The sequence below is a fragment of the Vulpes lagopus genome, chromosome 24, assembly GCF_018345385.1.
Source record: "Vulpes lagopus strain Blue_001 chromosome 24, ASM1834538v1, whole genome shotgun sequence".
Lineage (NCBI taxonomy): Eukaryota > Metazoa > Chordata > Mammalia > Carnivora > Canidae > Vulpes > Vulpes lagopus.
This window is the reverse complement of record NC_054847.1, coordinates 22,820,116-22,843,544: the sequence shown is the minus strand read 5'-3', so window position 1 is coordinate 22,843,544 and position 23,429 is coordinate 22,820,116. Positions and strand designations below refer to the sequence as shown.

At 34.2% G+C, this 23,429-nt stretch overlaps 1 protein-coding gene across 1 annotated transcript in view; it reads left to right on the top strand.

The window, feature by feature from the left end:
- The window catches only part of LRP1B (LDL receptor related protein 1B), a 1,815,754-nt gene that overhangs the window by 1,370,481 nt on the left and 421,844 nt on the right, over nucleotides 1-23,429 (top strand). Inside the window, exons 38-41 of the mRNA XM_041739937.1 lie at nucleotides 7,689-7,815; nucleotides 7,953-8,104; nucleotides 8,402-8,526; nucleotides 9,714-10,085. Coding sequence (XP_041595871.1) covers nucleotides 7,689-7,815; nucleotides 7,953-8,104; nucleotides 8,402-8,526; nucleotides 9,714-10,085 — 776 coding nt within the window. The remainder of the gene's footprint in view (nucleotides 1-7,688; nucleotides 7,816-7,952; nucleotides 8,105-8,401; nucleotides 8,527-9,713; nucleotides 10,086-23,429) is intronic.

The window sequence follows — 23,429 nt, the reverse complement described above, 5'->3', positions numbered from 1 at the left end:
TTAACATATTCTTCTATGTCTAGTCTACACCTTCTTTTCCTAACCATAGCGTGTCTTTTTGTCCTGACGAGATTGAAACTTACTTTAGATTTTCTGTAGTTTTTCATTTGTCACTAACTCCTGTCATCTTTTCTCTCCAATATCTCATAGATTCCCCATTTCTTTTCATTACAACTATGAACTGAGCACAGACTCAGCTGGAGGATCTTATTAAATAATTTCGATATCTTAATTTTGAGTCCCCCCAAGATTTACACTTTAATCCACAAAGCAAGAAATCTTTGAAATATGTAGCAATAATTCAAATATTATTTACCTCCAAATCCTCACTTCTTCTAAAAAATATTTCTTAAATATTATGTCACATGGATATACATTTTTTTCAGGATTTATGGTTAAGAATCAATATACTTTTTTAAAATGCTATGCCGATTTCCAGGAAATGGTAATTCAAACATTGGTTTCCAGATAATATTATGTAGACATTTAGGTGTTTAAATTCATATCATACGAATAAAATTATAGCATTTTCATATTCTGTTAGAAGTTAAAACATGTCAGGGGTATTGCCAAAGGAAAAAGGTAAACAATGATGGAGTAAATTAGCTGAATCCAAGATATAAATGTGCCTTGAAAAAGTGGGCATGAAGCCTGTTTTGAACAAAGGAGACTTGAAGTCTTTTAAAATGTAGCCAAATGCAAAATAGAAAGCATGTATAAATTTACTTCAGCTTGAAAAATTAGTTTCTTCCTTCCGATGAGTCTTTTGTAAGGCATCACTTCCTTTTAAAAAATTGAAATGTAATAGTTTTTATGCTAAAAATTCACTTTCTATAGTAGAAGTCACAATATGATACCTCGTATAACATTGAAAAAAGCCGATTAACTTCCCATTGTATATGATCTTTAAGTGAAGCACAAATACTCTGACAAAACATTGTTTTGTTAATATAACTTTATATTTTCATGATCATAAATAACTTGCTGAAAAGTGTTTCTGTAGGATTCAGCTTAAGATGGGATCTTGGTGTTCAACAACTACATACTGTCAAATAGTCTTTGATGTAAAATATGTATGCTTTTAGAATGCTTAACAATATACAGAAGATCTTGAGTGATAGTTTAACATATTTTGAGATAGAAAGAGTATAGCATAGTTCAACACCATTTCTAAAGTATGCTTTTATCTTAAGGCAAGATAGTACATATAAAAAACAAGTAGATTTAAATTTGATTTGCAATGGAAATAATGGTGGAATCAGGGTTTAGTATGTAATATATCTATTTTTTAAGGTTTTATTTATTTATTCATGAGAGGCACAGAGAGAGAGGGAGAGATGCAGAGGGAGAAGCAGGCTCCATTCAGGGAGCCTGACGTGGGACTTGATCCCGGGACTCCAGGATCACGCCCTGGGCCAAAGGCAGACACTAAACAGCTGAGCCACCCAGGGATCTCCTGTAACATTAAGATACCATGATGATCAAATAACTCAGAAACACCATAATCAAGCCCCAAATTACAGCCAATTTTTTCAACAGGTTTCTAAGAGAGGCATATAAACAAATTATAACAACAAATGAAAGAAAAGCATCACACTATTTTCACTAGGAATTTTCTCAAAAATTTTGCCAACACCATTGTTTTAAAGCTAGTTAGGTTTTGCTCACCCAATCTTTTACTATGTGCTTCATCTTCATTCCTTAACTCTAAACATGAATTTTGGATCTTATTCTCCCTGCTAAAAGGAGGGAAGAAGGACTAGAAGTCATCAAAATGTCTTGGGCTATCACTTTAGCTCTGTGGCTCATGGAGGAGGAAGAGAGGCCGGAAAAAACATGCCAACTCCCACTACAGGAGGGAGCTTCTGGTCCAGACCACCAAAGCAATGTTGAATGGAAACCAGAAATAGCCACACCCCTATGTATGAACTTACCCTGATTTTTTAAGGGATCTGATCGAAAAGCTATGGTAAAAGGTAAAAGAGAAGTTTAAAAGATCTTTCTCTCTGTACATCTGGAAATCATCTCAGTTTCTTTCAATTGGAACATCCAGAGTATGTTGGATGTGACCAATATAGAAGACAGGTTGGAGGTCATGAAACAAACTGGAAATTTCTGTGTAATATTTTAAGAATTCAAAATCTGCCTATGAGTACTAGGAGTTTTGGCTCTAGGAATCTAGATATTAAATATTTCATAAGAAAATGTATATATTATACATAAACATCAAATATTTTACATCAGGGATACCAAAAATGAATAAAAAATGGACCCTTTACTCAGGAAAAATATTTTGAAACATGTAAATAGCAAACTGATGTCATATGTGTATATGTACATGTATGTATTTATTAAAATGAGAAGATGTGCAATGAGGCAGGGTATTAAATAAGGAACTAAACATAAAATAAGCTATAAAAATAATATGCTATAGCATTATGGATACCAAATACATTTTTGTGTGCGTGAAGAATTTTTCTTGATAGTTTCCCAGTATTGACTGTGCATACACGTAATAATTGTTTCACGCAATATTGCAAAGTTGTGAATCAAGAGGGAATCTGATATAAAACTTAAGAATAAAAGAAACCAGAACAAGACTTGTGGGATAAATGATAAATATTGTTTTAAGCTTAAACAGAAAAAGAGAACAACCCAGATGGCACGTATCTTTATTTTGGCTCAAAAGAAAAGTTCATTTCTGATTTGTATATGGAAATGACAACTTCTCTTACCATCGTACATTCTCAGTGTTGAAGCCTCTACTTTTTATGACTCCGAAACTTACAGCTAGCAAGTTTTAAGTATTTCTATTGGCATTTTTGGGAGGAGAGTATTATTCTTTCTCTACCTATCTGCCTCTTCCATTAAATAGTTTCATGAGGATTGTTAAGGCCACTTCATTTGGTATCATCAGCTTCTAGCACATAATAGGTACCTAGTTAATATTTGCTAAGTGAGTACATGACTGCACTAAAAGAATTCACTTGAGAATCATCTACCAAACCACAGACCAAAAAAAAAAAAAGAAGGAAATTGAAAGGTAGTGATCAAGGTTATACGGTCTCTAGACTCTTCCTTTTAATGAGTATTCTGCTCTCCGTGCTGGAGTTCTTTTTATATTACAGGAACCTCTAAGCAATAGCAACACATCTAGGACTTCAAAAGTGATTTGGGATTGGCATGCAATACCTTCTCAAAACAAAACTGCACATTAAATAAAGAAAAAGGAAGTGTGAAGAAGCCCTCACAGGAATAGAGAAGGTTCTACTTTACACTGCATTCCTCATAGGGGATGTCAATTCATGTATTCATGAAATGTATTCAAAGGTTTATGTTATTTGCATGCATGTACCCTAAAAATGGAGACATTGACAGGTTGGCCTACCAATACAAAGTATTTGATTAGGATGAGTTGGAAGTGATTCTTTTTTTTTTTTTAAGATTTTATTTATTTATTCATGAGAGACACAGAGACAGAGAGACAGAGAAACAGGCAGAGGAAGAAGCAGGCTCCCTGTGGGGAGCAGGATGCAGGACTCAATCCTGGATCCCAGGATCATGACCTGAACCAAAGGCAGATGCTCAATCACTGAGCCACCCAGGTGCCCCTAAGTCATTCTAATGAAACTGCTGAGACACTGAAAATTACAAGCAGTTTTTTGTCAAATAAAAACTCACACTCTCATAAAGGCTAGCTGCTATTGTTAATTTGTGGAATTTTTGTTTTGTTTCTATTTGTTGTTGTGTGCTTTTTGCTGATAATGTAACACACTTTACTTTCCCCTAGTGGAGCAGAGTAACAATAACATTCTTGACTCTTTTCTCAATCAAGACATCTGCCTATAAAAGAATTTACAAGATCTTCATTTTTGTGCCGGCATGGAATTTTTTGGTTATCTCATCTTTCTTTGGCATATCGGATAAAGTATATAAAGCATGCTTTCTTATAACGGCATAAGACTAGAAAGAGTGAGTTTATTGTAAAAATTACAACCCAGATCTGTGTTCAAAGGAAATAGTTTAGCATTCAAAAGAAGAATCTTAAATGCAAAGACAATTGATTCTAATTAGTTTCTTTTCACTATTATCCATATGTCTAAAAGAATAATATTTAATCCTGTTTCTTTTATAACAATTTGGACTTACTCATTCTTTTCTTTCTACCTCACACTTTTTACTCTTCCCCACGAAAGTCGAAGCTTTATTTTCATGTTAGCTTTATTTCTTAAAAATCTATCTATTTGAAATTATACAAGGGCATTTGTAATATTTTCTGTAGTTTTGAGCTTTAATTGCAAGTGCAAAAGATTTGTTTCCTTTTATAAATGTACCTGTATGTAAAATAATTCCGACATCAGTACAATGGTCATATGATAAATACAGTAAACCTCTGAGGACTGAAAGTGTATCCCAGGCCTTTAAGAATCCCGATGCTGCCAAATGGAATATTTTGCTTATTATTCAAATGTCCGTAATTAATTGGATGTTAATAGTGGAACATAATATGCATTCATTGCACATTTTCCTGCCAAGAACGTCTACGCTTTGTTAAGATAATACGGATGTTTGTGTTATGATAATTTCTGATATTATCCTTATAATCTTCCAATCCACTTTTGTTTTTTTTTTTTTGTTTTTTTTTTCCAATCCACTTTTGAATGTCCCATTTTTAATTTTGTGATTTTACATTATGTCACTGCAAGTCTCTGTGAATATGGGAATTTTCACTTTAGGACAAATTATTATCCAGAGAAACTTCGGTTATATAACATAGCATTTGATTTTGACAATTCGGAAAATTTCTGGGCCCGGGATAAACTTGAGAAGTATTTTCAGCGCTAAATTAATCAAACCAATACTCTAAAGGCACTTTCTTTCACTGTATCGTACAGTCCAACAAACATTTCACTACTGCAAATTTTGAGCTCAAATGGGAACAACATTGACCTATAATGCTGGCATTGAATCTTAATTTCCATGGGGTCTCAAAAACCAGTGACAAGGATTTTTATTTCTCCCCTTCCTGAAAAATCACATTTAGATACAAAGAATCTATGTTCATTAAAGTTATCTCAAGTATAACTATGTAAATTGCTCTCTTAAATTATTCATAAGTTTCTCCCTGTAGTTTTCTAAGCTTAGTATTCTTTCTCTACATTTAGTTATAATTCCTGAAGGTTCTCAAGGTGCTAATTCTATTCAATTCTTTATTTTTAATTTCAGTGTAAGGAGCAAATAAATTACTCCTTTCCTGACATTCATAAAATGTTGCTTCATTTTAGTAGGTTTCAAATCTTTTATTTTTATTAAGTTGATAAATTATTTAGCCACATAAAAGTGATTCCCACAGTCAGATTGGCTTTATATATAATGATAATTTATCAAATCACTATGGAAAATTTGAGTAAAATCTGTACTCCAGATAGTTTTATTCTGAATAATTTTAATTCATAATGTTATTATCATTCATCTAAGCCTCCTGCATGGAAATATTGCAGATTTAAAATAAATAGGGACTACTTGAGAAAAAAGGAACAAGACAGACTTGTTTCTCAATACTAAGACCTTTTTCATGGCTTGTTTTGTGTTTTTAAGTATGAGGAAGTTTGTTCTATTCCTTATACCTAGGGAAAAATAACATTTGGCATAAGGTTATTATATTGTTGTATTCTGTTCATATTTGATGAGCCAACATAGAGAATCCACCACAGGCCTGAGTGAAGTTTCTGGCTTGAACCCTTCCTGGTCATCTGCGTGATGGTGGATTGTTGACATCCTGAGCCACAGTTTCCATACCTGTGAGAATTAGCACTTAAATATGTGAAATGGCTGATTTGCCCTGCTCACTCAAAATAATATTTGTATTACTCAGTGCATTTTGAAAGCAGATTACGATTAAATAAAAGGAATATTGTACATACTTCCTTCCATATTTGAACTCTGGGGTATATTAAAGTAGATGACAAGAATCAGACTGAGTAAGTAAGCACCTGTCTATTCCGGCTCCCAAAATGCCTTCTTCTCACTGTTACATCCCCTGCCATTTTGACGCAATGCCTGACTAGTATTTTAAGGGCATTAATAATGGTAAAATTTTTCTTTACAAAGTTAAAAATGGGGCAACAAATTTTACCTCCCAATTATTTTATTTATTTATTTAACACAATGAGAATCTTCATGAAAGCATATATTTTTTCTTTCATACCTGTTTCAGCCTAGATCTAGCCAGTAAAATATTTGTTGGATTTCTTTTCTTTTTTTTGGGGGGGGGATTTCTTGCTATAAAGTTTTCCCTTTCTGATTTATAGATCTTGTAAATAGGAATGAAAGCTTCTTCAGGATTAATATACTTGAAATTCTAGCCACACCTCCTTTTCATCTGGTTGTAAAATCCAAACACATTTATTTTATATAGCATTTTCAGGGAAAAAAAATCAACTTTTAAAATAAATCAAAACAATATGCATAAAGGTACAGGTACTTTTACATAGTTTAAGTATCTTTTTTATGGATAAATAAGTTCATTAAGTGGGTACAACATATGAATGTATATCTTTGATTTTTGTATATTTAACTTCATTTCTTTTCTCACATATGATCACTCCTATATATGTATTCTAATATGCACAGAATACGTACCCATTTTTGCCTAAATGAATCAATGATTGCCATATTTTTCTAAATTCTAAACATTGCTGTTTTCTGACAGGTGAATAAAAATTTCAGTCAACCTAACTTCAAAAGAGTGGATCCTATTTATCTGAAAGCATGCATTTCGTATTGCAATATACATTTGTAATATAAATATTATATATGCTGAACAAAAGAGTAAAAGAAAGCATAGATACTAGGCCTTCTGTTTCTCTACATTTAGTTTTTTGACATTTTTATTTCAGCATATCCAGGATTTTCTTTCTGTATTACATTTTCTTCCATATTCCATTCTGCATTATGAGATTACTAAAATAGGAATGTCTGCTTTTGTTTAAATCCATGTTTAATTATCCCTTCACAGGATAACTTACAAAATTCAAATTAGAATCGTTACATTTAGCAGTGTAATTGGACAGAATTGAAATTATAGTGCATTCATGTATGCATTAATAAATATTTAATTATAGTGCATTCATGTATGCATTAATAAATATTTATCTACCACAAATTTTTATTTTAAAAATTTTCTAATTTCCTAGTGCTGTAGGTGTACTAGTAGACAAAAAGGAGAGAAGATCAGTGTCCTCCTTGAGGTTATTGTCCAGTGGGAGCAAAAGACATTAACAAAAAATAACACTGTAAAGAAATATAAGAAATATAGCACTATAAATTTGCCACTCTTATCCATGCAGAGTATATTGTACAGTAAGGAGAACACAGAAGAATTTTTGAGGGAAATGATGTTTGAGATAGGAACAAGAATAAATTAGGCAGGCAGGTTGGAGAAGGGCATTTCAGACATGGAGTAGCATAAGCAAAGTATTTTTGGGGGATTTTGAATTCATCCATGTGATTTCTATGAATAAATAGTTTTACAATAAAAATTACTTTTTATAAATAAACACATATGTATACGGATTATAAAATGTTTTATTTTTGTTCTAATGGAATGGATGTTATTGATTTATTATTATGAATATGTGTTTTTATGTTTATTTGCATATTACTCTAAATCAGCAATTTTATTTCAGCTATTTGTTCTGGACTGAATGGGGACAGATGCCCTGCATTGGAAAAGCTCACTTAGATGGCTCAGAGAAGGTTATCCTTGTAAGCATGGGAATAGCATGGCCGAATGGTATCTCCATCGACTATGAGGTGTGTTGGATTTCTTAAGTATTTAAAGTGCAAACTGCCAACTTGCATTAATCCACTCTTAGTGTTCTCTTATTTTTTTTTTAATAAACCACTTAATCCAAAAAAGGTTGCAATATTCCTTTTCAATTGATCTTTAGGAAAACAAATTGTACTGGTGTGATGCTCGTACAGACAAAATAGAAAGAATCGACCTTGAGACTGGAGGGAATCGTGAGGTGGTGCTGTCAGGGAGCAATGTGGATATGTTTTCAGTTGCGGTCTTTGGGGCTTACATCTACTGGTCTGACAGGTAATTTATTTTTTCATAAGTATTTGAGTCTCAAAATGTTATTTCAGTGCCAGTTGCTTTACCCTTGTAGGATTAGCCATTCCTTAGCAAGGTCACAAAAAAGGATCTCACAAAGCCATGTAATTTCTGCAGGAAGTCAGCCACTCTTTCTATTCCAGACTTGAGCGTTTCAATGTCACAGACTAAAGTTGGTTTCTTTCCCCTTCTGCTTGGCCATCTGTTATCTTCAGTTTAAATAACTGGCTTGATGTGAATTACTTAAAGGTTTTTGATCATGTATGTTCAACTTCTTGTCAGAGCACATGCCAACGGGTCCATCAGAAGAGGCCACAAGAATGATGCCACGGAAACTATAACCATGAGAACAGGTCTTGGAGTCAACCTGAAGGAGGTTAAAATCTTTAACCGAGTAAGAGAGAAAGGTCAGCACTCTTAAATAATGAATACATCTTATATCATTTCTCTCTTATTTTTAAAACATTTATCAAACTTAAGTCAGAGATTCTTATATAAATCCAAAACCTCAAAATTCTATTTTATTTTATATCTAGTTTCCTACAAAACTCATACAGTAGCCTAATGAAATGTATATAGAGTAGTTCATACATATGTATTTTTGCCTAAAACAGTGTATTTATACATACCTGACATGTCTTCAGTATGGGTTTGAGCTAAGTAATATAGAATATCTTGATATATATACATATTCAACAAAAAATACAAAACAAAATTAGGACATTAGAGAGTAAAAAGTAGCCAAAATTGCATTTGGGGTTCTATTTTGATTTATAAAGTGATTATGGCTTCAGAAGTTTGCTCTTGGTGTGAAATGTTTTAAAAGTCATCACTTCCTTAAAATGTGCATTTTGAAACTGATATGATGGTGGTTTGGATGTTTCTTATTTAAAATTGTACCTCAATTAAATGTCTATTTTATGTAATTAGATATCCATTTTAATGTCCATTAAAATAAATTGTAATTAATTTTCTTGACATCAAAGATAGGCATAATAACTGCAGAGCTGATGATGGATTCATGGAGGAAAATCAGCCTGATGGAAATATCTTAATAGTATATTACATCTTCACTCAAAACTGAAGCAAAAACTTATGTTTAATATACTTAGGAGGTTTGGTACATTGGAGCTATAAATTTATTTGATAGTTTTCATATTTCATAGACAAGAGTTTAAATCAGTGCATTGTTTATTGGTGAATTCAGTTCATGTTTGAGAGAATTGTTACTTGTGCCAAAGATTATAATACATAAAGCATGTTGTAATCTCAGCATCAAGTTTCAGAAAATAGTTACACAGTTACCTGGCAGATTAGGAAAATTTTAATCCTTGTATTTGGTTGGTATTTGGAGCGGAAGATTGCGATCTTTGAAATAAGAAATCCAAAATTTTAAACTGGTGTGAAAAAGAATCAGAACTTTATCTTATTTGATTTTCTTATACTGACCAGTATTAAAAATAAAAAGACAGACTATTCAACATTATTTTGTAAAATATTTCTGTAAGAAAATAAAAAAAAAAACATTTGAAACACCAAAGAAAAACACAAATATATATATGTTTGTGTATGTGTGTATCTTTTCCTTCTTTAGGCACCAATGTTTGTGCCAAAGACAATGGTGGATGTCAGCAACTCTGTCTTTATCGAGGAAATTCTCGGAGAACTTGCACTTGTGCCCATGGATATTTGTCAGAGGATGGAGTCACTTGCCTAAGGCATGAAGGCTATTTGCTTTATTCAGGGAGAACAATATTAAAAAGTATACATCTTTCTGATGAAACCAATTTAAATTCACCAATAAGGCCATATGAGAATCCACATTATTTCAAGAATGTCATAGCTTTGGCTTTTGACTATAATCAAAGAAGAAAAGGTACCAACCGCATCTTTTACAGTGATGCACACTTTGGAAATATACAGCTTATTACGGATAACTGGGAGGACAGACAAGTTATTGTTGAAAGTAAGTACATTCATTTTTTAAAATATAATTTGGTGAAAGTGAGTATCATTTGCATTAGCAGAGAAATTAGAGTGGTAATTGCATGTTGCACTTATACTTTTTTTGAGTTTATGTTCAAGAATAATGCACCCTTATTATCTGATCTGCCAAACGTCAAAGAAGCAATTAACTCTTAGCATGTACAGTATGTAAATTATGATTACTAGTTTCGAATCATGGAACTTTCAATAATATATTCCTCATACAACCTGTTTCTTTTCTCTCTACGTGATTTTCATGTATCCTCCACTTTTCCAATTCCACTATACTTGAGGTCAGTCCTTTTCATTACTTTTAAAATTGAAAATTAATATGTAGTTAATTTTAAAGTAGTCAAGTTATATAGATTTAAAAATGAAATTTCTGCCTTAACACTATAAGTCCATTTACTTATCCTTGACTGACAGCTGTCATGCTTTCAGAATTTTTTCATGTATGTGTGTATGTTATTTGTAATTACAAAATTGAATGATCCTATATGTTATTCAGCTGCTTTTTTTATAGTCATCAAATATCCTGAAAAGCTTTTATTTCAATACATAAGGTCCTATCTCATTCTTTTGAAAGCCTGTGCCTATTCTGTACAAAAGATTAACTTATTTGAGTATTTTCCTCTGATAAACATTTAAGTTGCTTATGGTATTTCATCATTACCTACAAAGTCACAATGAACATTTGTGCATCTGTCCAAAAAGACCATATCAGTTTATATTTTTCAACTGTATGTGAAAAGATTTACTGTCCCATACTTTTTCCAACAATAATTTTATAATTTATTAGCTATGACTATCTAATTTGTAAAAAAAAATCAACTTATATTAGTATACCTGATAACTAGTCAGATCCAGCATCTACTGTATGTTTTCTCATATAAATATAAATATAAATATAAATATAAATATTGTCAAAATTTTTATTGCACATTGCCACCCCATGCTATGCTTGCCATTCTGCTAGGCCAGTATTTGCCTATTCAAATCTTACTCAGATTTTCCAAATTAGTTCAAACATATACTTGTATAAATATACATTCTCATTTATTTATTCTCTAAGGTTACTGTACTTATTGATAATTTCATGCCAATTTGTAAATTCCAGAATATGCCAACATGCCATTTTGACGTGTGTGTGTGAGAGAGTCTGTGTGCATGTGTGTGAGAAAGAGAGAGAGAGAGAGAATGCAACTGTAACTGTACTGATCATAGAGTTCAGACATATTTGAGATTCATTGATCCAGTATAGTTCTATGAAGCTTAGATAATACTCTGGTCCTCCAGTTTTTCTAGACTGATACAATTCAGAGTTGGAAGGGCTCACATTGTATCCACAATATATTAATTTACTAATTCATTTTCAGTGCTATAGACTTTTTGTTAGGAACCCTGATATCAAGTTGAACAGGAGTCCATAGACCTTTATTTAGAAGCTACAGTTTCAGAAGAAGCTACAAGTCAACATACATTTAAATTCAGTAGAATCCACAAGATACTAGAGAACAAAAACAATCTGCCTGAGGAAGGTTACAAGATGCCACTGACCTGAGTTGAAAAAACTGAAAGTTTCAATAGGAATCTTATTAGTTGTTTGGGCCAGATACAGGTGGGGAAGACAAGAAGGATAATTCTAGACCAGTAGTCCTCAAGTAGTACAAATATGTGATCCCTGATCCCTGATATGTGTTCAAGGGTCTAAGAGTTATTTTTATAATACTGGATAATTGCCTTTAAATGGTATTTCCATTTGCATTGATGGTATATAAGCAGTAGTGACCAAATTGCTGATAACTTAGTGCTAATCAAGGCAATGGTACCAAACCATACTAGTAGTCATTGTACTTTTCACTGCTGCTTAATAGCTGGGAAAGAAAGAGCCAGTTTTGCTTAAAGAACATCCTTGAACTGGGTAAAACGTTTTTATTTTATTAAATCTGATCCTTCAGTACACATCTCTTTAATATTCTGTATGATGAAATACACATAAAGCACTTTTGCATCATTCTGAAGTGCGATGGTTGCCTGAAGGAAACTACAAATTGGTGCGATTATTTGGGTCCGTGCTTCTTTTAAGGAACACCATGTTTTACTTGAAAGAATGAGGAATAGACAGGCTATGGTTATTCAGACCTAGGTATATGGAAGACATTTTCTAAAAAACGAATACAATGAGTCTTTCGCTACAAGGCAAATGACTTACAGTATCTGCTGCAAATAATATAAATCAAGCATTCAAGTAAAAATTTGAATTCTGAAAGACTTGCATCAAGCACAGTAAGCTTGATAACTCCCCAAGGCTTAAAGGCTTTTCTGATGAGATGGGTGGTAATATTACTGAAGTGATTTTGGGGGGAGTATTGCATAATGAAATGTGTCAACAGATATGCATAATTTAGGAAACCAATATTTTGCAAATGACATGATAAAATCATGCATGGGTAAATGATCCATTCAAAGTGTTGGATAGATCAGTGAATTTTAATGTAATAGTGTGCAAAAAGTTTGCCACTGTGGTTTCTGATTCTACACTCAAGCTAACCTTTAAGTAACTACCACACATTATATGTTGATATAGTGTGAAAGAATATCCACTCCTCTCTTTTCCAACTTCATAGGGATATGAGGCTGGATTTTCCTCACATATTTCAATTAAAACAACATAAGAGATAGGATGAAGAAGTAGATGTGTGAATCCACTTGTCTTCTAATAATCTAGACACTAAACAGATTCGTAGAATCATAAAACAATATTTTCTTCTCATTTAAAACAGCACAGGGCAGCCCAGGTGGCTCAGCAGTTTAGCGCCACCTTCTGCCCAGGGCATGATCCTGGAGACCTGGGATCGAGTCCCACGTCAGGCTCCCTGCATGGAGCCTGCTTCTCCCTCTGCCTGTGTCTCTGCCTCTCTCTCTCTCTCTCTCTGTGTCTCTCATGAATAAATAAATAAAATATTTAAACAAAAACAAAAAACAGCACAGATATTTTCTTAGAAGATACTAGTTATGTTAATATGTGATCAATTCATTTTTATTTTAAAAGATATTAATATATTTAAAACACAATTTTTAGTTTCAATTTATAATATGGTAAATAGCTATAGACACAGTTCACACAAAATTTCTCTCAAGTCCTCAATAATTTTTAAGAGAGTAAAAATTCTCAAATCAAGAAGTTTCCAAACTACTCTTCTAGACTAAGGGCTCAGAAAATTTTTGGTACAAAGACATGAAAAAACACAGGGTAGACAAAGAGTCACATATCATCTGGTATTATTGGAACATGGGTTATAAGGCATGAGTTGGTATGAGATGAACCTGGAGTCCGAGGGAGAGCTCCAATAATGAAAGATGTGATCTGCCAAGATAAGAAGTGTTAAAAAAAAAAAGTTTTTATTGAGGTGTAGTTTACATACCATACAATTCACCCATTAAAATTGTATGACTTGGGATCCCTGGGTGGCACAGCAGTTTAGCGCCTGCCTTTGGCCCAGGGCGTGATCCTGGTGACCTGGGATCGAATCCCACGTCGGGCTCCCGGTGCATGGAGCCTGCTTCTCCCTCTGCCTGTGTCTCTGCCTCTCTCTCTCTCTCTGTGACTATCATAAATAAATAAAAATTTTAAAAAAATAAATAAAAATAAATTTGTACAACTTAATAATTTATGGTATATTACATTATTAATTATTAAAATTAGGTAATATATACAATGTTAATATATGATACATATATAATAAATAAAATTAGTCATTTAAACTATTTTTTAATTATACAATGTTGTGACATTAATTACATTTATAATACTGTGGGACCATCACAACTATTTCCAAAACATTTTTGTCACTCATTTCAAATAAAATTCTGTTTAAAAAATTATTCTCTGTTCCCTCTTCCCACAGCCCCTGGGATACTTTGATGTGCTCTTACTCTGTGAATTTGCCTATTTTAGATAGAGTATGAAACTGGAATCATATAATATTTGACCTTTAGTGTATGGCTTATTTCACTTAGCATAATGTTTTCAAGGTTCATTCAGTCATAGCACATGTCAAAAGTTCATTCCCTCTCTGACCCCAAAATAAAGTCTTATTATCTTTTTTGTGGCTGAATAATATTCTATTGTATGTATAGACCACATTTCGCTTATCTATTCACCTGTTTATAGACACTTTCTTTCTACTTTTTACTATTGTAAAAGTTCTGCAATGAACACTGGTGTACAAATAACCTGGATAAGTAATTTTGGTTTTATTTAGTAGATAAAGGGAAAACACGACTGTTATAAGATACACATATACTAGGATTTTTGCTTTATGATGATCACTCTGGCTATGTTGTGTTCATTGACATTTAACAGTCATGTCTTAAGACAGAGATGACTTAGGGAGTTGTCGTAGTATTACAGAATCTGTTTCCACAGTGGTAAATTAAACTGAAAGCATATTAATTAAAGTATGTGTACAACCAAACCATTCTAATCCTCCCCTCTAAAATCAAAGCAATTAAAATTAATAACTTTGTGGATGTATGTGTTAACTCACATGGAAGAAGTAAAATATGATAGCTAGGAGTTGGGAATCAACCAAGTTGGAACTCAGATCTCACTTTGTTGTTTATTTCCTGTGTGATACTGTCAATGTCATCACTTACAAAATGGGAAACAAACTCATAATTTTTATTGTGAAGATTATATGAGAAAGGGTGTGCAAAGAACATAAAAATAAGCACAACTTTATTTCATGTAAAACCTTATATTACCATATTTGTGACACATTTGTGGATTATTTAGGATAATTATCCCCTAAATTATTTTTAGAATATGTGTTAGAGTTGTTAAACAATCAGAAATAATTATAATAATTACAGATGTGATAGTGTATTAAGGTCATACTAGAATTTAAAAATTAATTAAAATTAGTTTACACTGATAATTTACATAAAATTCTCCAGATACTCTCCTTATGCTACCCCATTCCTTTAAGAAGTTGCTAATTTGTTTAACCATTGCAATCCTCTCTTGAAGTTTTGTAGAATTTATAGTTTGATTTGCCAGACCAAAAATAAAAACAATGAGCAAAGTGAACCCCCCCTCCCCTGGCAAATGAGTTACTGGCATACAAATAAATATAAAATTCATATTTTCTTGGTATTCCATTTTAATAAAACATTAATTCATGGAAAATGTGATTAAGTAAATATACCAAGGAGATACCATCGAGCTGCAGCTGCTGTGCAGGGAGCGCCAGACTAAAAGTGCTTGACCCTTCTCAGTTGCTGCTCTGTCTCTCTGTGGGGTGAGCGGGCTCAGGACTATGACCGGCCCTCTTGTGGGTAGGTTACTGCAAGGAGGGCAGGACCTCACAGCACTCCCTGTCTGGTTACTGCTCAGTCTGTCTGCTGGATAGCCAAGGCTCAGGACACCTACCCAGCCTGTTACAGCTTGACTGCTGTGCAGAAAGGGCATAGCTGGGCCACTTATCCAGTCCAGTTGTAGCTTAGCCACTGTGCAGGGAGAGCAGGGCTCAGGGTGCTCATTCTGCCCTTGCATTTTGTCTCCTTAGCTGAGGAAAGAGGGGAAGAGTTCAAGAGTCTCATCCCTCACAGTTGTGGTTTGGAGCCTGCTTGGGGTTAATTGGCATGGGAGCTTGCCCAGCCTGGTACACCACTGGCTAGCCAGAGCATGCCCTGTAGTGCTAGCAGCCTAGGGGGAGAACACCAAGAATGGTTTCTATTGGCTCTGTCACCAGCAAGTTAGGACAAAATTTCAAAAGTGGCATCTCTCAGGGCTTCTGTCCCTTGATATAGTCCCTACAAGTTCCTGTCTCTCCAGCTGCCACTTTAAAATTAGTAAGTGGGACTCTCTCACTTATGGTCTAGGCAATTTTCAATCTGTTGCTTTTTGCTCAGGATCTCAGGATAAGTGGGTTTTCTTGCAGCCCTTTTAAGAGTCAGATCTCCATTCCCTGTAATTCTGTGGTTCCCCTGATCTTTTTTTTTTTTTTAAACTGGACATTTTAGGGGCTCGTCTATCTGATGACAGCCCCTAGAGTCAGAGTTCCTGATGGAGGACACAATTTCTCCATGGGGGAGTGTTCTGTATTCTGAAGATCATTGTTGTGATTCTGAGGTCACCACTGCTGGGTTAGGATCCCAGGGGAAGTGACATCTCTGTCTCTCTTACTCTTCTCAATGCATCCTTTTTTATGGAGGTACAATTCATCTAGTTCTCAAATGCTTTTCAGAGGAAAATGGTTTCATATCTAGCTGCAAATTTGTTGTGTCCCTGGGAAGAGGTGAGTTCAGGGTTTTCCTATACCACCATCTTGAACCCTCTTCCTTCATAAGGCTTTTATATATATATATATATATATATATATATATATATATATATATATATCCATTTCTCTATATATTTTTTCCAAGATTACTGGTGGCAGGGTGCCTGGGTAGCCCAGTTGATGAAGCGTCTGCTTTCAGCTCAGATCATGATCCTGGGGTCCTGGGATGGAGCCCCATGTTGGCTTCCTGATCAGTGGGGAGCCTGCTTCTCCCTCTCCCTCTGCCTGCCACTCCCCTTGCTTTTGTGCACTCTCTCTGTGTCAAATAAATCCATAAAAACCTTAAAAAAAGAAAAAAAATACTATCGGTGGCAATCATCTTGCTTTTAAATTATATTATACTGGAAATAGCTTTTACTTTTCCTGTAGTTAGGCTAGTTCTATATCCTTTTATGAGTGCCTAAAAATTCATTTAATTATGTTAATTTTCCTGTTTGCAATTTCAAAGGTTAAAATGTCAGCTTTTAAAGTGTATTTTTTTAATTTGCTTGTTATATATCATATAGACATTCTCAGAATGTGAGACTCCTAACTACTCATTTTTTTTTCTTTTTTTTAAATTATTTTATTTATTCATGAGAGGCACAGAGAGAGAGAGGCAGAGGCATAGGCAGAGGGAGAAACAGGTCCCTGTGGGGAGCCCTATGTGGGACTCAATCCCAGGACCCCAGGATCATGACCAGAGCCAACGGCAGATGCTTAACCACTGAGCCACCCAGGTGTCCCTCAATGATTTTTTTTTTTTTTACAGATTTTATAAAATAAAGAAATACTTTCAATTGTATTTATTAGCTAAAGCAATTTTCAGTTTACCTATTCAGATAATTACAAATATCAGAAAGGCATAAAGGAGCATTGTTTTATTTTACATTGAAATTACTAAGATTAAAAAGGTAAGAATGAAGGATGAACATTGTGCATAGGGAGTCAGCAAGCACTGAGGCAGGGAATATCCCTTATGCTTCAATGGAAAAGAGAGGATTAAAAAAAAAAAAAAAAAGGAAAAGAGAGGATAACATGATCATCGATCATGGAGAACAGAATCTGGAGTGAGTCATGTTTAGTACAGAGAGAAAGAGAACATGGATTGCTTCCTCATTAAGCTGTAGGCTGTTTGTGTTTAGTATGACTTCAATTAATTCAGTTTCTTAAAATATTGGAATCTCCAAGAAGATGGCCTGTGTCAGGTTAGGGAGGAGACAATTTTTCCTGTACCCTTTTGGGTTTTGGTCAATGAAATGTGAATTAAACTGATAGAAAACAGCTTATTAGAAAAAGTATACAAAATGTTTAATGTTAATTTTTATCTGTACATGAAGGTCTTCATAGAAAAGAAGTGAAGATCCAAAGAAACAAATAAAAAAAAAAAAAAAACAAAGAAACAGATCATGTGAACAGAGGGTGATGAACTACAGAGTTGCAGCTAAACAAAAACAAAACAAACAAACAAAAAAGAGTTTGGGTCTCCAGGGGAAGTAAATTGGGAGAAGAGAAGTATATGGAGAAATGAATGGAAGATGATGGTTATTTAGTAAGATGTTTATGTAGACTCATTTTAGCGCTTCCCAAGTTTTCATGACTGTGTCAGAATACTGACAGCGATAGATGGGGAGAAGGCAATGTGGTCAAATACTAACATTTTTATGGTGAGAATCAGTCTTACAACAGGAGACTGAAAAGTTTCCGGTGAAGGTATTCAGGCTCAGGGGACTGCCTTAGTAGATAATGTTAGATGGTCTGACAAGGATTCTGTTTGCAGAATCAGAAACTGCTGGATCATGTCAATGTGGAAGAGAGTTAGGGCCTTTGCTTATTATAAAACTTGAACTCTGAAACCTACAGTGGGCTCTCAAGTTGTTATAGTTAATGAATCTAATTAGGAATGGAGGGAAGGAATGAGAAGAAACTGGCAAGCTGATGTGAGGACTGATCAAAGTCGTTTCTGTATTAAATGCCAGTTTAAACTTAATTACACGTATTTCTTTTTTATTTTATTTATTTTCTCGCAGAAGGCTCAATAATACTTCATTTCTTTCTCATTTATTAATTTTTAAAGATTTTATTTATTTATTTATGAAAGACACACAGAGAGAGGCAGAGACATAGGCAGAGGGAGAAGCAGGCTCCCTGCAGTGAGCCCAATGTGGGACTCGATCCCAGGATCATGACCAGAGCCAAAGGAAGATGCTCAACCACTAAGCCACACAGGTGTCCTATTTAGTGAAAATAATTTACTGGCAGAGAACCTGATGTGTGACTCAATCCCAGGACCTTGGGATCACTACATGAGCCAAAGGCAGATGCTCAACCACTGAGCCACCCAGGTGGCCCTGTATTTCTTTTTTAATCCTTAGTCTAGGAGTTGAGAGATTGGTGTATATCAATTAGTTTTGATTGCATAACAAACCATCCCAGAATTTAGTGTATTAAAACAACTGCTTATTTATCCCACTATTCTATTGATTGGCCGGTGGTTCTTCTCTAGCAGTTCTTCAGATCTCTGACCAGCTTCAGATCAGACGGCAGCTGGATGATCTAGGATGACCTCCTTCATATGTCTGGCAGTGGGCATGCTATATTCTGGCTTACTGGGCCATAAGTCTTTCATTATCCAATAGGCTAGCTTGGGATGGTCACATGGTTCTCAGAAATGAGAATTTGCAAACATTTTTACAAGCCATATGTACTAATGCCTCATTGGTCAAGGAAGATCGCATGGCCAAATCCAGATTCATGATATGGAGACATAGACTCACACTGATGTGTGGAACTACAAAGAGGCTGCACATGTAAATGAAAGGGGAGAATTTGAAAAATCTGTAATCAACACAGTTGGGGAAGTGATCATTAGCCTACCTCCAGAACTTCCTAATAATCCAATGAAACCTGGCTTGGCTTTCCAAAACTCTGTTTTGTTTGTTATATAATGTTCCTTGACAACAAGTAGTTGACTATGACAATAATATCTGGCTTTATCCATGAGCTAGAAATCAGTCTATCTTTGATGGTGAAGAAATAGAATGAGACAGAAAAGGATCATCTAGTGGGGAAAATATATAACAAAACTGGGGGTTAGTGGATTTAATGACTTTGAATTGATTCTGCCAACTTCAAGAGTATAAACGTTTTTTAGATTTAGCTCAACTAACACTGAATTTTTCTTATGAGTCCCTCATGATTAGTTGTTATTAAGGCACTTTAATTGCCCCACATCTCTGTGTAAAAAATGTGACTGAAAAACTTTTTTTTTTTTTGTGTAGTTTGACTTGAATGAGAAAGTTGTAAATGGTAACTAAGAGATAAAATAATCTTTGATGTAGTGTTAGAAGAGGCATTTTTTATAGGAACCAATAAAAGAAAGTATACATATTAGAACTTTTTTTTTCCTTTTGAAAGATTTATGGCATGAATTTAGCAGATGAAATCAGTGTACTACGAGTGCACTACGAATAAGTCTCTGAGGGGCTGGCTGATGAATTAAAAATTCCTAAGAAAGCAGTAGAACACCTGTGGAAATAGGCAAGGACACAAGTGAATCTTGGCTTCCTCTTGAAAAATGATCATAATTTGTAGGAGTGAAGTTGCCTGTAATTGTTTGAAAGAGAAGGCATTTCAATTTCATGTACTCATTAAAATGTGCTCAGTTTTTTTGGCTTATAATACAAAAATAAGCAAGGTTTACCAGAAATCAAGTATTATTTGTATATGCAACTTGCTATTCTGAGCTTTTGAGTATATTGTATCTGGTTAAAAATGTTGAGAGAGAGAATGTTAAAAGAATTTATACTAAAACAAACCATTATGTGAATACAAGTTTCTTAGGGCAGAAATTCATGCACAGATTTTTTTCTTAATTGAATTTTAATTATACAGCTTTAAAAATGACATAAGTAAAGATACATAAATTCCAAATTTTTTGTAGTCAGCCTTATTTGCAACACCTACGACGACATAGTGTATGGCTTAGGTTATCATTCTTGCGGAATAAAGGCTAATAATCCTTCATGCTATATTCAAATGAATGTTGCTGTTGCAAACCTCATTAACTTTTTAAGATTTCTACAAAGTAGAATTTGCAATGCGTAGTTCTATGTTTTACTGACATGTTGATAAAGCGAAGTGTTAACCAATACCATCCTCCAACCACGTACCCTGGTTCCTTTCCATTTCCTTAAGCAATTTACACCCAATGGCCTTTCTTCTTTGCTTTCCTCTTAGACAATCTTTCTTGACAACCTCTGCATTTTTATTGATGCCTTAGCACACTTAACAATCTCCTCATAATTTTTGATAACACTTTTTGACTCTTGTTCTCTGTTTTCACTTTCCATTATAGCTTGATGACAGCCTGGGTCTGATTGCTCCTGGGATTTAGTGTTTCTTCTCTCTGAACACAATCCGATTACACTGTATCCAGCCTATTTTAACATATTTGTGAGCCTGCTTTTCTATCTTTACCTGCATTATAATTATTATTCTACACTTCCCATTTCACTCTTCCATTAGTTCTCTATTGACCACGCTCATTTTTTCCCCCAAAACATGGACCAAGAGATAAGCCATTAAGGGTGTCACTATCACTTTCCTTAACTATCAAATGCTGCTCCCTGCTTTCTGTTTCTGACTGTAGAAGTGCAGCTCCTGCAGAAACTTTCTCCCTAATAATGGGCATATTTTCCCTTTTAGAGAGTTCAGTGATTGTGTTCATTCTTACTGGTACCTTCATTACTTAATATTAACCCAAGTCCAAATTTGCCGATTTATCTCGTTATTGGAACACTATGAAATCTCCAGACATTTACTGAAAATCCCCTTTAATATCTTAATGCCAACTCATAATTTAACATACAGAAGCCATTTTCCCATGTAAAACATCAGAACTTCTATTTTTCTTGTTAGTGAAATTACTACTTTTTTATAACCAATCAGAATCGAACCCCACAATTGCTAACTCCTTCTGTTCCTGTATCCCTGAACCATTTATTCACCAAGTATTTTTTCTTATCCACTGACACCATTATGAGCCATGTTTCCGTTCTTTTATTACTGAATATTGCTGATCTTCTACTTGCTTTCCCTTTTTATGCCTTGATTTTCTAGAAGTTTCTATGTACCATGCACAACAACGCTTTCATTGCATTCCTCCTTAAAATATTGATTGATTCCCTATTTTCTGCATCTGAAAGTATAATCCATTACTTTCTTTCTAGATAATCTCAATCTAGGTGACCCATCTCACCAGAAATCTCTCTTCTATGCCAAATTTGCCCTTTGCTCCAGTTTTGTTCACACCGTTTTTTATCTCCTGAACATACCATATTTTTTTTCTAAAACTCCACATCTTATGTTGTTAAAATAAAGTGGGAAAGATTTTATAGCCTTTCAAATGGTTTAAGTTTTAGGGGATTTTTATATTCAGTTGAAATCCTTCCATACAATTAAGGAATTCAATATCTTTTTTCCCCTAGTACTGAGGCCCACAGTGCTGCAGTCTCAAAAAATGGAGACCCTTTTGAAAAACATTCAAGACTTGTCATTTCTGCCTCACATCCTTATCACCTCCTTATTTATTACCCTGTCACTTTCCTTTGTTTCATTTTTGTTTATATGATTTCCCCAAAGAAATGTCAAGTTCTCTTAGGGAGGGTCTGTTGCATATACTCTTTTTTACACTCCTGATAATGCATAATCGCTTGGAAGATAATAAAAATAACTAGCTTTATTACAAATTGGTTATGTGTTAGCCATATAATTAGGTTGTTAGAGGACTTAAAGCTTCATTTGCAGAGTAAAAAGGAATCCTTTACTTCAATTGCTTGCTTGGTTGGACTTGTGATTACCAGGGGGAGGGAGATTAAAGACTTAAATTTTGATGAGAAAGTAGGAAAAGCAGTATAGAATATTAGTTAAAAATAGAGATTTTAGAGCCAGAATATCTAGCTGTATTCAGCTTAGCCCCTTCCTTGCTTTTCACCACTAATGAGCTGTGTCCTTGGGTAAGATGTTTACCTATCAAGGCCTCAGTTTCCTCTTTCAGAAACAAAGATAATACTAGTAACAATCTCAGAGGGTTGTTGAGATTCAATGAGTTAATATATATGGTTAGAACAGCTCCTAGTATTTACTCAGCACTTAATGAGCATAAACCATTATGAGTGTTTGCCTTCATTTTCCTTAAATGATTCATTTTTTAAGCGTCATTATTATAAAGTAGTAGAATCCAGCCATCATGCAAAACGGCCATAGTAGTATACAGAGATTTTGAAAAACACAGGTGATTTCTCCCTTCAAAGTCTCATATACTCTATGTATGAAGAAAATACAAGGTCCCTAAGGAGAGGGACTTTTGTGGATGAAAAGGATGTTGGGCTGCATGGTTCTTTCATCATCTCATAGCATTTCCTGCGCTTATACACTTGACTATTGCCTGTTTTGACCTTGTCAGAGGTTTTCTTAGAATTATATGGCAGAAGGTACCTGTGCTATAGTAATAGAATATATTATGTGAATAGCAAAAGTACTACTTTTGGGGAAGGGGTGGAGTTGTAAAAAAATAGAAGTGATATTTTCAAGATGACAGAATTTTTTTAAGCATTTGAGGGATGCCTGGGTGGCTCAGTGGTTAAGCATCTGCCTTTGGCTGAGGTTGTGATATCGGGCTCCTAGGATCAAGTCCCATGTCGGGCTCCCTGAGCCTGCTTCTCCCTCTGCCTCTGCCTCTGCCTCTCTCCCTGTGTCTCTCATGAGTAAATAAGTAAAAAAAAAATTTTTTTAAAGGAAGCATTTGATTTTTCCAAAGATTCAAATACTTTGTCTCTCACCCTTTGCAAATTGAGGACTGTTGAGAACTTATATTTGGCTGAGTGCCAAGACAAATCAAACCTGAAAAAAAAATAGAAAGGAATGTTGGTAAATATAAATATGGATCAGATATATAAGAATGTCTGTATTGTATAATAAAGCATATTTTCATAAAT